The sequence below is a fragment of the Capra hircus genome (genome assembly GCF_001704415.2).
Source record: "Capra hircus breed San Clemente chromosome X unlocalized genomic scaffold, ASM170441v1, whole genome shotgun sequence".
In the NCBI taxonomy this organism is placed as follows: domain Eukaryota; kingdom Metazoa; phylum Chordata; class Mammalia; order Artiodactyla; family Bovidae; genus Capra; species Capra hircus.
In genome coordinates this window covers 19,093,510-19,107,725 of record NW_017189516.1, presented here as the reverse complement: position 1 = coordinate 19,107,725, position 14,216 = coordinate 19,093,510, and the positions used below count along the sequence as shown (strand labels likewise).

Genomic DNA, 14,216 nt, shown 5'->3' with positions numbered 1-14,216 from the left:
AATCCTACTCTCCTCCTTTTGATTGCTTATGACATTGAGGTTTTGTAAGGATTTCCAGGATTGCATTCAGTTCAGTTCAATTCAGTCACTCAGTCATGTCTGATTCTTTGCGACCCATGAACCGCAGCACACCAGGCCTCCCTGTCCATTACCAACTCCTGGAGTCCACCCAAATCCATGTCCATCAAGTCAGTGATGCTATCCAACCATCTTATCCTCTGTTGTCCCCTTCTCCTCCTGCCCTCAATATTTCCCAGCATCAGGGTCTTTTCCAGTGAGTTAACTCTTCGCATCAGGTGGCCAAAGTATTGGAGTTTCAGCTTTAACATCAGTCCTTCCAATGAACACCCAGGACTGATCTCCTTTAGGATGGACTGGTTGGATCTCCTTGCAGTCCAAGGGACTCTCAAGAGTCTTATCCAACACCACAGTTCAAAAGCATCAATTCTTCTGCTCTCAGCTTTCTTTATAGTCCAAATCTCACATCAATACATGACCACTGGAAAAACCAAAGCCTTGACTAGACGGACCTTTGTTGACAAAGTAATGTCTCTGCTTTTTAATATGCTGACTAGGTTGGTCATAACTTTCCTTCCAAGGAGTAAGCATCTTTTCATTTCATGGCTATAATCACCATCTGCAGTGATTTTGGAGCCCAGAAAAATAAAGTCAGCCACTGTTTCCACTGTTTCCCCATCTATTTCCCATGAAGTGATGGGACCAGATGCCATGATCTTAGATTTCTGAATGTTGAGCTTTAAGCCAACTTTTTCATTCTCCTCTTTCACTTTCATCAAGAGGCTTTTTAGTTCCTCTTCACTTTCTGCCATAAGGGTGGTGTCATCTGCATATCTGAGGTTATTGATATTTCTCCTGGCAAACTTGATTCCAGCTTGTGCTTCTTTCAGCCCAGCGTTTCTCATGATGTGCTCTGCATATAAATTAAATAAGCAGGGTGACAGTATACAGCCTTGACGTACTCCTTTTCCTATTTGGAACCAGTCTGTTGTTCCATGTCCAGTGCTAACTGTTGCTTCCTGACCTGCATACAGGTTTCTCAAGAGGCAGGTCAGATGGTCTGGTATTCCCATCTCTTTCAGAATTTTCCACAGTTTATTGTGATCCACACAGTCAAAGGCTTTGGCATAGTCAATAAAGCAGAAATCGATGTTGTTCTGGATCTCTCTTGCTTTTTCCATGATCCAGTGGATGTTGGCAATTTGATCTCTGGTTCCTCTGCCTTTTCTAAAACCAGCTTGAACATCTGAAAGTTCACAGTTCACGTATTGCTGAAGCCTGACTTGGAGAATTTTGAGCATCACTTTACTAGCGTATGAGATGAATGCAATTAGTAGTTTGAGCTTTCTTTGGCATTGCCTTTCTTTGGGATTTCCAGTCCTGTAGCCACTGCTGCTCTACAATATGGAATTTTCAGATTTGTTTTCCTCTTGACTAGAGATAGAGAATCATTTGAGTTTTGGCCAAAAATAACGTAAAAGAAAGTGATGCATTTCTTGTTGCATCATATCAGGTGGTGCATCTTGTCCAGCTGTCCCTCGTTATTAGTGACGTTAAATTTGACCACTTTAGACCCCAGGTCTTGCCGCTTGTAAAAGCACTGTTTTCCCTTTGTAACTAAACAAGTAACCTGTAGAGACTTCCCTGGTGGTCCAGAGATTAAGACTCTGCCTTGCAACGCAGGGGACATGGGTTTGATTCCTGGTTGGGGAACTAAGATCCCACATGCCCCGGAGCAGCTGATGCAGTGTGCTCTACAGCCCAGTACACCACAACTAGAGAAGCCTGCAGGCCACCACTAAGACCTGACGCAGCCAAATAAATATTTTTTTTTTAAAGAAAGCCTTTAACATCATATGAATAGTCGGAGTCCCAACAGCCTTTTACCCATTGGTAAAATTATACTCTGATGACCTTTGCTTGAAGCAATTATTACCCTGTGAGTGAAAAACTGGTAATTTTCTAATCCTGTTATTCTTTTCATATTTTTGAGGATTATCTATAGAGAAGAACTTTCAGAGAGTTTCAGTATTCTTTTCTATGCTGGTGAAGTGAGATATCTCTCCAATGTCTGAGTAATCAGTTCAAGCAAATTTTTATTTAATATATGTGGGACTACAGAGTTGTGTCTCTGTAGGATCCCAGCAAGAATCTCAGGTGTTATCACTGAGGTGGCAGAAGGTAACAGACAGTTGTCATTTTTTCTGTAGAGGAAACAGTGATGCTAGAGAGACATGGCCAGAATTAGTATTGGCTTGGCCAAAAAGTTCGTTCAGGTTTTTCAAAACACAAGCAAACTTTTTGGCCAACCCAGTACTTATTAGACTGCACTAATTTATTAGCCACTCACCACATGTGTCTGTTTGAATTTAAATTATAATTAATTAACATGAAATAAAAGTTAAAATGTAGTTCCTCAGTCCTATTGGTCACATTTCAACTGCACAATGGCCACATGTGGCCAGTGGCCTCCATATTGGACAGTGTATATCTAGAAGACCACCATCATTGCAAAAAGTTCTACTGGATGATGTGCATCTAGAATAACTCTCAAGTTCCCCCAAGCAAAAATGTCAAGCAAGTTTGAGATAAGGTTAGGATGGACCTAATTTTGTGAATTTATCAGTGTTTTCCAATGTTTTATGCTCCACTGTTTGAATTCTGGCCTGGCCATGTGGGCACAGGCTAAATAGATGAATTCCTCTTACATGGCCCGGACTTGAATGAAAATAGTCCAAACCTAGTCTTTATAAGCGGGCTTTCCTGGTGGCTCAGATGGTAAAGAGTCTGCCTGTAATGCAGAAGACCAGGGTTTGATCACTGGGTCAGGAAGATCCCCTGGAGGATGACACAGCAACCCCCTCCAGTATTCTTGCCTAGAGAATTCCATGAACAGAGGAGCCTGGTGGGCTACGATTCATGGGATTGTAAAGAGTTAGACACAACTGAGCGACTAACACTAGTCTTTATAAGCAGTTCTTGTTAAACAGAATTTATTTTCGTTCTCTTCTCCTAGAAGAGGTTAGTGGAAAGAATCGAGGGGGCTAGATTTCATCTGGCAGCTTTTATTATGTGTGGCTTTGTTTTCTTCATTGTAGGACAAGGCACACTTAAGACTTTTCTCATACCCAGAGGCTTCCTATTTCATCTCGGCTGATAAAATCCATTTGTTTTATCTTTACCGGTGTGGAAGCCACTTACAAAGGCTAATGCACATTTTTCAGAATTCGTGATCAAGAAAGGAGAGACGATCTGGGTGGATCTGAACTGCTGATGCTCCTGCCTCCACAATAGCTTGTCCATGGTTAGGCAGAGGGCTGCTGTGTCACTGGGCATTCCAGTAGGCTGTCTGGCAGACAGACTACTGGTAACCCATGCTCTGCCCCTCTCTGAGTCTTTACTAGGAAACTCATCTAAGTAAATGAGTCTGCCATGAAGTGGCTCCATTCACTGACAGAATCCGCAGAACAAGGCCTAATATTGGACTTTCAGCTGTTGATCTTACAGATGCTAACACCATTTAGAGGACTTTTCTCTATGAAACGTTCATTAAGAGACCCTCAAAACCGGTGAGAGTTAAAGATCAACAGCTAGGAATTCAGTGTGACCTCTCCTCTGGTACGTCAGACCCTTCAGGCACACTGAGGCTCTCTCGTGTGACCTCTGTGGGTAGCTAGCCCTGGTGCCTTCGAATTGGATGAATTTCACATCCAAAAGTCTGAAAGGTTTGATGCTCAAAAGTCCCTGGCTAATGTCCAACTGTGAGGCCAAGCTTCCGGGCCTCAGAAAGCAGCCTGTAGACACAACAGAGTCCATTTAACTCACTACCAAAAGCCCATCAAACTTCAAGTCCCCGGGGAGGAAATCTGGTGCCAGGTACATTACAAGTTTTAACTAAGTGCTCAGAATAAGATCTGGCATTGTAGGCACTCAGTAAATATTTGCTGAATACATGAATTCATCTTGTAGTTTTTAAACTTTGCCTTCAGCAAAATATGGGGTAACTGTTCCCTTTCCTTCTGTACCTCCCTGCCTCCATCTGGGGGCACAAACCTTGGCTTAGTGCTCGGCAAGCCTGAAATAAGGCAGGGTAGAGGTTGCATTTGAGAAAGGGGTACATCTATGTTGTCTTCTATTCCTTCTTTGCATTACTCTCGTTTCTCAAGATCTATCCTGGGCATCACAGGTGGAGAAGCGGGAGGGAGAGGAGAGAAAATAAGGCACACATGGGGCTTTGCATATCCACTGTCTGTTCATCACAATCAGCGCCCTGGTTCCAGACTACAAATAAAACCCCTGGTCAGGGCCATTTGGCAGCTCTCTTCAAACTCCGGTCAGATGTGCTGAAAGCTGTGTTTCTTGTTTTCTTTTTATGATACCAGCCATTCTTTGCAATTCCTCCTCCAGGGGATCCTCCAGACCCAGGGATCAAACCCACGTCTCCTGCGTCTCCTGCATTGCCAGGCGATTCTTTACCTGAGCCACCTGGGGAAGCCCCTGGAGGAGGAAATCGCAACCCACTCCAGTGTTCTTGCCTGGGAAATCCCATGGACAGAGGAGCCTGGTGGGTTACAGTCTGTGGGGTCGCAAAGAGTCGGACACGACTTAGCGATTGAGCACACATTCTTTGCAGTACTGGAAGGAGAAGTGAACTCCAGTTCTGTTTCCTGGATTCCAGGACTGTTTCCTGGCATCTTTGTTTTCTCCTCCATTGCCCCCATATTATCAATGTCATCAGTACTACCGTTCTCTGCCTTAAACTGAGGAAGTTTCAGGGATAAAGAATCAACAGATGCATAGAGCAATAGTTGGTATGTTGCTGCTAAGACAACGACCCTAGTGCTTTCATGGAATTCGTTATTAGCGGATTTTGCCACCTTGCTTTTTCTTTCTCTCTTCAGTTATTGATTTCAAATTGTGAGTTCTCAGGTCAGGTGGAAGGGAGGAAGCAGCAGACAGGAAGAGGCAGGACCCGCCTTTGGCTACCTAGGACTGTCTGGTGCAGAAAGGCAGGCAGACAGTTTCCTGCTTATACCGTTCCCCAGAGGCCTTGCTTAAGGTGTTAGCATACAGATTGATTACCCAGCCTACCCCTGGGTGGTACAACTGCTTTCTCATAACTTTCTGCACGACAGCCTTCCCCTTCTTTTAGCTAACCACTCCTTCCACCTTGGGAAGGTGGTCAGACTCTTAGCTGCTTTCAACCGGCCTGGCTGCCATGGTCCAAGCTAACACTCTATGTTTTTCTCTCCCTGTCTTTCTCCCTGATGACTTACAGAGTTGGTGTCGACCCAGACCAAGACCCACCACCCAACAACGACAGCTTCCAAGTCTTACAAGGGGTAAGTCACAAAAGATACTTCTTCGTGGGAAGGTGTTATTAAAAATAGCTAGAATTTATTTGAGCATTTACTACATGCCAAGCAGTTTACCTGGATTCCCTCATTGTGATCTTGAGAACAACTTTATGAAGTAGGAACTGTTATGCCCAGTTTACAGATTAGAAGTTGAAGTTTGAGAGTCAAAGTGTGTCTCTGTGATCAGACAATTTGAAAATGATGGAGCCAGGATTTGACTCCAGAGTCCCTGTTCTCAAACAACTTATTAAGGGGCCAAATGAGCATTTAACCTGACTCTCCCCTTCCAAAAATGGATACATGGATACATTGGCAATTGGCTCATGGTAGCTTGTTCTGGGAAGGAGAAGGATGGGATCAATTTTCCAGCCCAGGGAGCATGAGCCAGAAAGAAGGGATGCTGGGTGATAGCTGGCCCTCCTGCTTCTCCAGGGTCTGGCAGTTTCCATGGTCCCATAGTAGCAGAGCAGCAGTCCTCAGCCCCATAGGCAGTGAGGGCAAGAGCCCTGTGTCTCATCTCATGTGATAGCAGGGAAGAGTTCCTGCTGCTGCAGAGAATCCTGATGGAGACGGTGCTGGGGGATGGGGGAGAGGCATAGGCTGGCCATTGGTTTTGCCATCGGCTCTAGTTACTCTGGCAGCATCATGAGGTGCCCCAAATGTGAGGAAGTGGACAACGATTTCTCATCCATAGGTATTGTCTAGGTCAGGAATTTGCAAGGGGCATAGTGGGGACAGCGTGCCTGTGCTCCATGAAAAAAGCTGGGGTCAGTCAACAGCTGGGGACTAGAATCTTCCAAAGGCTCATTCACTCTTGTGTCTGGTACCTGGGCTGGAAGACACAGACTAGGACTGGTGAGCAGGATGCCTGTGAATGCCTGTGATGGCTTCTCCTTGGCCTCAGGGTGTGGGACTTCTTACCTGATGGCTCTGGCTTCCAAAAGCCCATGTCCCAGCAAGTGAGGTGGAAGCTTTCTGGCCTTTTGTGGCCTAACCTTGGGAGTCATACAACATCACTTCCAGGACTTTCTCTTGGTTATGAGTTGCTCAGGCCAGCCCAGATTCAGCGGGAAGAGATAGAGACCATCCCCTCTGGACGGAATAAGCATCAGCAAAGCGGCAGCCATGTTTTAAAGCTGGAGGAAACTACCCAGCAACACTGCCCCCCTGCCTTTCATTGAACACTTTGGAAGAGTACCCTGTGGTTAAAGGTCCCATGGGACATGGAAGTGTGTGCTTTTTGGATATGGGAGTGGGAACTCATGGTTCGAAATTCCAGAGGCCAAGTCAATGGCAGCAGGCACCTGGGTGGTTTCAGATGCAAGAGAGGCAGTGTGTCTGGGGGCGCATGCTCAGCGAAGTAGAGGCAGAGTGTCACCCCTGTTGTAGGCCTGATGGGGTGATTCTGCCTCCAGGTTTTGCCCCTTTCTCAGGCCAGCATTTCCTGGGCAGGCATGGTGGGGGAAAGGGAAGTTATGATAGGAGCAGAAATTTGCTTCCAAAATGTTTCTCTTTGGCCTGGGGAATGAAGAACTATTTTGTTCAGTGTTGAATACCCAGTGCTGAGCACAGTGCCTGGCCCATGGGGGCCTTGATTGGTATTTGATGGGAAGATGGGGGAGCAAGAGTGGCACAGGGTGTGGGAAGCTCCACTGACCATGTGCATATATCATCTGCAAAGCCATATCAAGTGTTTGTTTTCCCTCGTCAGCTTTGAATCACACTCATCATTGCAGTTAATCCTAAATCGAGTTTGCATGTCTTAGATTCCCTAGGATCTTCTAAATAACTCCAGCAACCACATCAGATTTTAACAAGTCTCACAAAATGTGGTGCTGTGTTGGGCCCAGGGATGCCACCACAGCTTTCTCTGAGGTCTTTCTCTGTGAGGGTGGTCACAGCCTGATAGGCCATTCGTCGGTTGAGGCCCCATAAGGGACCTCTGAAAGTTCTAGGCATTTTGGGATGAACTTTCAGTGAGCTTCATTGGAGATTTGGTGCCCACTTTAATGGTGCTCCAGAAGACCTTTGCGACTATATTAGAATCAGCCATTGTGCCACTTGGGAATATGTGGTTTCAATGAGAAGTTCCTTTGGAAAAGTTGCTATTTGACTAGAGCTTTAAGTCCCTGGTGGTTCAGATGGTAAAGAATCTCCCTGCAATGCAGGAGATTGGGGTTCAATACCCTTAGTCAGGAAGATCCCCTGGAGGAGGGCATGGTGACCCACTCCAATTTTCTTGTCTGGGAGATCCCATGGACAGAGGAGCCTGGCAGGTTACAGTCCATAGGGTCACAAAGAGTTGGACACAACTGAGCAACTAATGCTTTCACTTTCACTTTAAGGACTTTAGAAAGTAGGAGTTCAGGAACTGCGCCTCTTGCAGCTAACTTAGAATCTAACAGTTTGGGTATCTCCAAACTTGGATCTGAGGAAAGCTGGGTGAAATCCATAATGGACATCCTTATTTCACTGAAAGGAAAATAATGGCTGTGGTAGGATACACCACATCCTGCCTATACCTGTGGCTAGTCAAGATTAATTTTGTAAGAAAAGCAGGTCACTGCCAGCTAGATAGCCAGGGCTTGGGGCAATTTCATCTTGACAGTTCCAAACCAGTCAACACCCTTAATCCCCCACCGTCCCCCCACCGCCTGCCCTTTTGCTGTTTTCAATTGCTCCTGCCTCTGGACTTAAGCATCTCTCAAAGGAAATATGTGAAATGGTTTGATTGGTTCCATGTAGCTGAACTTTAGAGAAGGCAATGGCAACCCACTCCAGTACTCTTGCCTGGAAAATCCCATGGGCGGAGAAGCCTGGTAGGCTGCAGTCCATAGGGTCGCGGAGAGTCGGACACAACTGAGTGACTTCACTTTCACTTTTCACTCTCATGCATTGGAGAAGGAAATGGCAACCCACTCCCGCGTTTTTGCCTGGAGAATCCCAGGGACGGGGAGGCTGGTGGGCTGCCATCTATGGGGTCGCACAGAGTTGGACATGACTGAAGTGACTTAGCAGCAGCAGCAGCTAAACTTACTGTATCTCTCAGAGACACTGGGCTTGTAGCCAGACTTACTAACAGACTTGCTGTGGGAATGTTTAAAAAGCAGCGCATCCTAAGTGCTAAGGGTTTTGGCAGTGCATTTAGTGCATACAGTGATAGCTAAGGTAGCACCCCTAGCCCCAGGGTGAGCCTGGGATGCCATCCTTTGGGCCAATTTTGATCACACATGTGACGGTCACTTCTGCTGCACTCCCAGTGGTGCCCCTTCAGCTGGCCCTAGTCAGGAGCTGTGTCACACCCTTTAACTGGCCACCTTCTAAGCCTCATACATATTATGCAGAAGGCCTTTTGGCATTTTGAGTCTTTCTGTCAGATGGGGGAAGAAAGGTGAACTTCAAGCATGGTTTCTCAGGTCACATTCTGAAAAATGACTCATGCCCTCGTGCAGAAAGGGCCTCATTTCTCCACGTCCTCCTGGCCTGACCTTGTTGCTCCAATAAGCCATTAACAATAGGGCTGGGAGCACTCAGTGGTCATGAGAAACCAGTAAAACAGACAAGTAAATGGGCTTCTCATTTCTGGGTGAAACCCTGGGTTCTTGCAGCTTCCCCTGAACTGGATCCAGGTCACATGCTCAGTGTTGTCATGAAACTGAAAACAGAGATGGGGAAGGTCCAGATGTTTGTTCCCCATTAGAAAAGAAAGGGCACTTCTCTTTACCTCACTTCTAAATGATCTTGCTAAATGAACAAACATGCAAACAAAAAAGTGCTATTTGATGGGAAAGCACTTTTTATAAGGAGCACCGTTTTCCTCACCAGTGCTAGAAGCCTGAGGTTATAAACAGAGTCATGGCTACAGAACCACAGAATATTAGCTCATGTGGGCGAAAGAAGGGAGCTGTTGGCCAGAACTTTTGGCTCTGGGTGAGGGAAGCATAAGAATATTGTGGATAGACTTCAGTTTCATGTCCCTGGCAAGTTTGACTCATTAGAACAAAACAAAACAAAAAACTCTGTTGCCTTGTTTCTCTGGAGGTCTTGGTGACTTTGCAACCAAAACAAAAACAAGCCCAGCTGGAGGCAAGCTGCCTGGGCTTGGGGGTGGCCTCCCAACCCATTCAAGAGGGGATGTTTTATGCCAGACACAGCTGAGATTTATGTTGGCCAGACAGGCAGACACATCATTCATTTCCTTCCCCGAGTTTACAAAGCATGCTCACTGATGCGGCCGATGTGGAGTAGCTCAGAGCATGAATCTGAATGTATCCCGCCTCTGTCATCTCCGCAGGACAAGGTCACAGCAGGATATTAGTGGAATGTGGAGGAAGGGAAACTGCTATGTTTGTGGTGCCTGTGTGTGTGTGACTGAAAACTGCCAAAACTCAGATATTGCACTGACATATACCTTTCTGGGCAAGTTGGATTTGTTTGTTTCTGGGTCCTTCCCCCAGCTTCCTTCCAGGCTGAAATCTGATAGCCAGGCCCTTACATCTTTAACTTCAAAACAGTTGCTCAAGTGCCTTTGCTCAGATTACTATTCTCTGACCCCTTTCCCCATGACACTTTTTCTTTTTTTGATTGTCTCCCATCGTGGCCCCCAGTTTCCCTATCTTTTTTTTTTTCTTAGAAGTTCAAACTTGATTTATTCATTCATTTGACACATTTATTGAGCATCTGTTATATTTCAGACATTCTTTCAGGCTCTGGGAGTACATCTACAAACAAGACAGATGAATCATTCTCCTTAAGGGCTTGGTGACATTGTGATGAAGGATGAGGGTAGAGAGTGGCAGAAGCGAGATCGTAGAGGGTCTTGTCTGCTTCTCCACAAGGTACCACAGGCCTCTCCCCATTGTTCCGAGTGTACCCATGGACGGCAACCTGGGCATCACCAGAGAGCTTGTTAGAAATGCAGACTGTCAGGCCACATCTAGACCCGCAGAATCAGAATCTTCATTTTAGCAGAAACTTCTTTAGCAAAACAAGAAGTTTGTGTGCAGTTTACAGTTTGAGAAGCCCTGGTGAAGGCAGTGTAGAGTGCTTTGTTGTTCAGTTACTCAGTCGTGTCTGACTCTGCCACCCCATGAACTGCAGCACGCCAGGCTTCCCTGTCCTTCACTGTCTCCCGGAGTTTGCTCAGACTCAAGTTCCTTGAGTTGATGATGCTATCCAACCATTTCATCCTCTGTCATCCTCTTCTCCTCCTGCCCTCAGTCTTACCCATCATCAGGGTCTTTTCCAATGAGTTGGCTCTTCACATCAAGTGGCCAAAGTTGAGCACTTAATTCCCTGTTTTTAAACCCTTTGTTAGCCCTTCTGAGAAATCTTGGACCCCATCGTTATCAACTATGTACTTTTTAACTTTGCATTAGTGGGCTATCACTGCTATAACAAATTACCACAAACTCAGTGGTTTAAAACAACACAGTCTTATAGGTTTGTGAGTCAGAAGTCTGGTAAGCTCTACTGGCTTCCCTCTTTCAGGTTTCTCAGTGTCAAAATCAAGGTGTCTGTGGGGTTGGGCTCTGGGGGAGAAGCCATCACCAGGCTCGTGCAGGTTGCTGGTAGAATTCACTTCCACGTACTTGTAGGACTGAGGTCCTGTTTCCTTGCTGGCCATTGGCCGAGAATCAAGCTTAGTTCCTAGAAGTACCCACATTTCCTGACTCTTGGCCTCTCCACCTTCAAAGCCAGCACCAGCAGGGCAAGCCCCTCTCATGCTCTGAACCTCTCCTGCCTCTTCCCTCACTACATCACTCTCTTGCCCACCCCACCCCCTGCCCACTTATCAAGGTCCATGTGTTTATACCGGGCCCACCTGGAAAACCTTAAGTCCATCCACAAAGACCCTTTTGCCAAGTAACATAACACACTCAGGTTCCTGGGATTAGGATGTAGAAATCTTTGAGGGGAAGGGCAGTATTCTACTACCTCTCTGAAAAAAAAATAAGCTCTTCTTATTATTATAGTGACCTTAACATAAAAATATATACTTTAACCATAAAAATGCAATGAAATATAACTCTGCCCAGAAATCATTATTCATTAGTTCTAGAAAAGTTATTTCAAAATAGGACCTGTGGCCACTGCCCAGGTCTTTAACCTGCTTTCTTTTTCTTCACCACATACACATAGGTCTGTCTGTCTCCTCCTCTGGAAATGTGCTTCTCAAGTGGCTGATGTGGGGTCTCATCCCTCTTTGTGTTTGGCAGCACTGAGCATGGGGCCTGGCACACAGTAGGTGCTTAATGAATGCAAGAGAAAAGCCACTCATAGTTTTATGCTCAAAAATTTGGTGATAAGCAGAGCTGGTGGTATTTGTTTGCTGGTGGGGATGTAGGTTTTGAGGAGGATGTGGTGTGAGAGCAAGTCCCTGCATATTTTAGGATCACCTGCACCCATACCGACCCAGGCTCAGAGCCCGCAGCAAGGGCTCACCAGTTTGTCCATGGTTACCACCCAAATCTTGCTGGGAAACAATTGTTGGCTATCTTCTGGGTCAACTTAAATCAGTCCTGTTCCACACAGATCCTCCCTGATTTTCCCAGAGGCTTTGGGGAAGAATCCAAATTCTTCCTGTCCAGACACCCTGCTTATTTAACTTCTATGCAGAGTACATCATGAGAAACACTGGGCTGGAAGAAGCACAAGCTGGAATCAAGATTGCTGGGAGAAATATCAATAACCTCAGATATGCAGATGACACCACCCTTATGGCAGAAAGTGAAGGAGAACTAAGAGCCTCTTGATGAAAGTGAAAGAGGAGAGTGAAAAAGTTGGCTTAAAGCTCAACATTCAGAAAACAAAGATCATGGCATCTGGTCCCATCACTTCATGAAATAGATGTGGAAACAGCATCAGACTTTATTTTCTGGGCCTGTGATTACAGCCATGAAATGAAAAGATGCTTACTCCTTGGAAGGAAAGTTATGACCAACCTAGATAGCATATTGAAAAGCAGAGACATTGCCAACAAAGGTCCATCTAGTCAAGGCTATGGTTTTTCCAGTGGTCATGTATGGATGTGAGAGTTGGACTGTGAAGAAAGCTGAGCACTGAAGAATTGATGCTTTTGAACTGTGGTGCTGGAGAAGACTCTTGAGAGTCCCTTGGACTGCAAGGAGATCCAACCAGTCCATCCTAAAGGAGACCAGTCCTGGGTATTCATTGGAAGGACTGATGCTGAGGCTGAAACTCCAATACTTTGGCCACCTCATGTGAAGAGTTGACTCATTGGAAAAGACCCTGATGTTGGGAGGGATTGGGAGCAGGAGGAGAAGGGTACGACAGAGGATGAGATGGCTGGATGGCATCACCGACTCGATGCACATGAGTTTGGGTAAACTCCGGGAGTTGGTGATGGACAGGGAGGCCTGGCGTGCTGCGATTCATGGGGTCGCAAAGAGTCGGACACGACTGAGTGACTGAACTGGACTGATAACCATGCTTCTGGTCCCTTCTCTTGGAAAGGACCTGTTGCAGAGCTGCACCTTTTATTTGCCCTGAATTTGTAACCTTTCAGGGTTGATTCTTAGCGTCTTACATTTGTGCAGTCACTTTATTTGTGGACTGCAGGCATATCTCTTTGTAGGCCGAGGAAAAATTTGCTTAATTTGCCTTCAGAAAGAAACCTTTCCCTTGCTTTGCTCATTTTCATTGTCCCTCTTGGGGCTTACTTATATAAGTCAGTCTCCTGTAGCTTCCTTGAGGTGAGATGGCAAGAACTTAAGTGTTACAGGTGATGAGAATGCATTGTGGTTTGACAGTGCAGAGGTTAGGATAACAGAATAGAGGTTTTCCATTTTTATCGTTGTTTTAGTGGGAAAGCAAACAAAACTGACTTTCGGGAACTTACCTTATGCCTGATGGTGTATAGCATCCTTCCGGAAGATGTTTATCATCTTGCTAGATTTGTCTTTAGTGTAAGATTCTACAGACAGAACCAAGAACTTAGAGCCTGTCACTTGATAAATAAGCATTTAATTTCTTTGTAAACAGTCATCTCTCAAAATGGTCATCTACCACTTTTCCACTCAGTCATGTGGTATGAGATCTCCCTAGAGTTGTTATTAGACTAGCAATTAGTTAGCTGAAGAAATGATCATTATCTACAAATGGAGACATTCTGTGCCCCCTTTCTCCCACATAATTTATTAAAATGTGAAATAAAGTTGATCTCTAGGGTCTCTCCTTTTTGTTTCCTCATCCACAGACAGGCCCATTTAACTGAGCCATTTCCATATTGGTTACTGTGTTAAGTCACTTCAGTCATGTCCGATTCTTTGCGACCCTATGGACTGTAGCCCACCAGGCTCCTCTGTCCATGGGATTCTCTAGCCAAGAATATTGGAGTGGGTTGCCATGCCCTTCTCCAGATACAGGTTATTAAACATTCCTCAAATACCATGGGGGACTCTGTTTTAAAAGTCATCTTGGCCATTGGAAATTTTAGGAATGTAAATAGTGCTTGCTAACTTCTCTGCCTCTACTTGTGTATATGTTACCTTCTCAGAAAATTTTGACTCATCCTTGGCATCTGTTACTATAGGTAGAATTTACACCCACTGAGATTTAGAACTGTTGATACATACTTGAAATTGTGACTCAGCTTTTATTTGGTTGTTGTCCATTGCCCCTCACTTGTAGAGCTGCCTCCCCCTAGAACAGTCAAGAGGAAGATGATAAAGATGCTACGTTTCACAAGCAGCCTGTACTTTCTAGAGCTTGTCATCCAGCAACATGGAACCCCAGGAGTGCCCTCAGATTTCTGCCATCCATCCACTTTTTAATATTAAGTGTGCTGCTTATAATACTTGCACAGAACAGATTTCCTAA

At 45.4% G+C, this 14,216-nt stretch overlaps 2 protein-coding genes across 3 annotated transcripts in view; one reads left to right on the top strand and one right to left on the bottom strand.

The window, feature by feature from the left end:
* CHST7 (carbohydrate sulfotransferase 7) overlaps nt 1-14,216 on the bottom strand; it is a 77,688-nt gene that overhangs the window by 18,878 nt on the left and 44,594 nt on the right. The gene's annotated exons all lie outside the window — the stretch shown is intronic.
* Nucleotides 1-14,216, top strand: part of SLC9A7 (solute carrier family 9 member A7) — a 171,762-nt gene that overhangs the window by 145,689 nt on the left and 11,857 nt on the right. For both annotated transcript variants that reach the window (XM_018043844.1, XM_018043843.1), the window contains one exon: nt 5,297-5,360. In XM_018043844.1, coding sequence (XP_017899333.1) covers nt 5,297-5,360 — 64 coding nt within the window. The remainder of the gene's footprint in view (nt 1-5,296; nt 5,361-14,216) is intronic.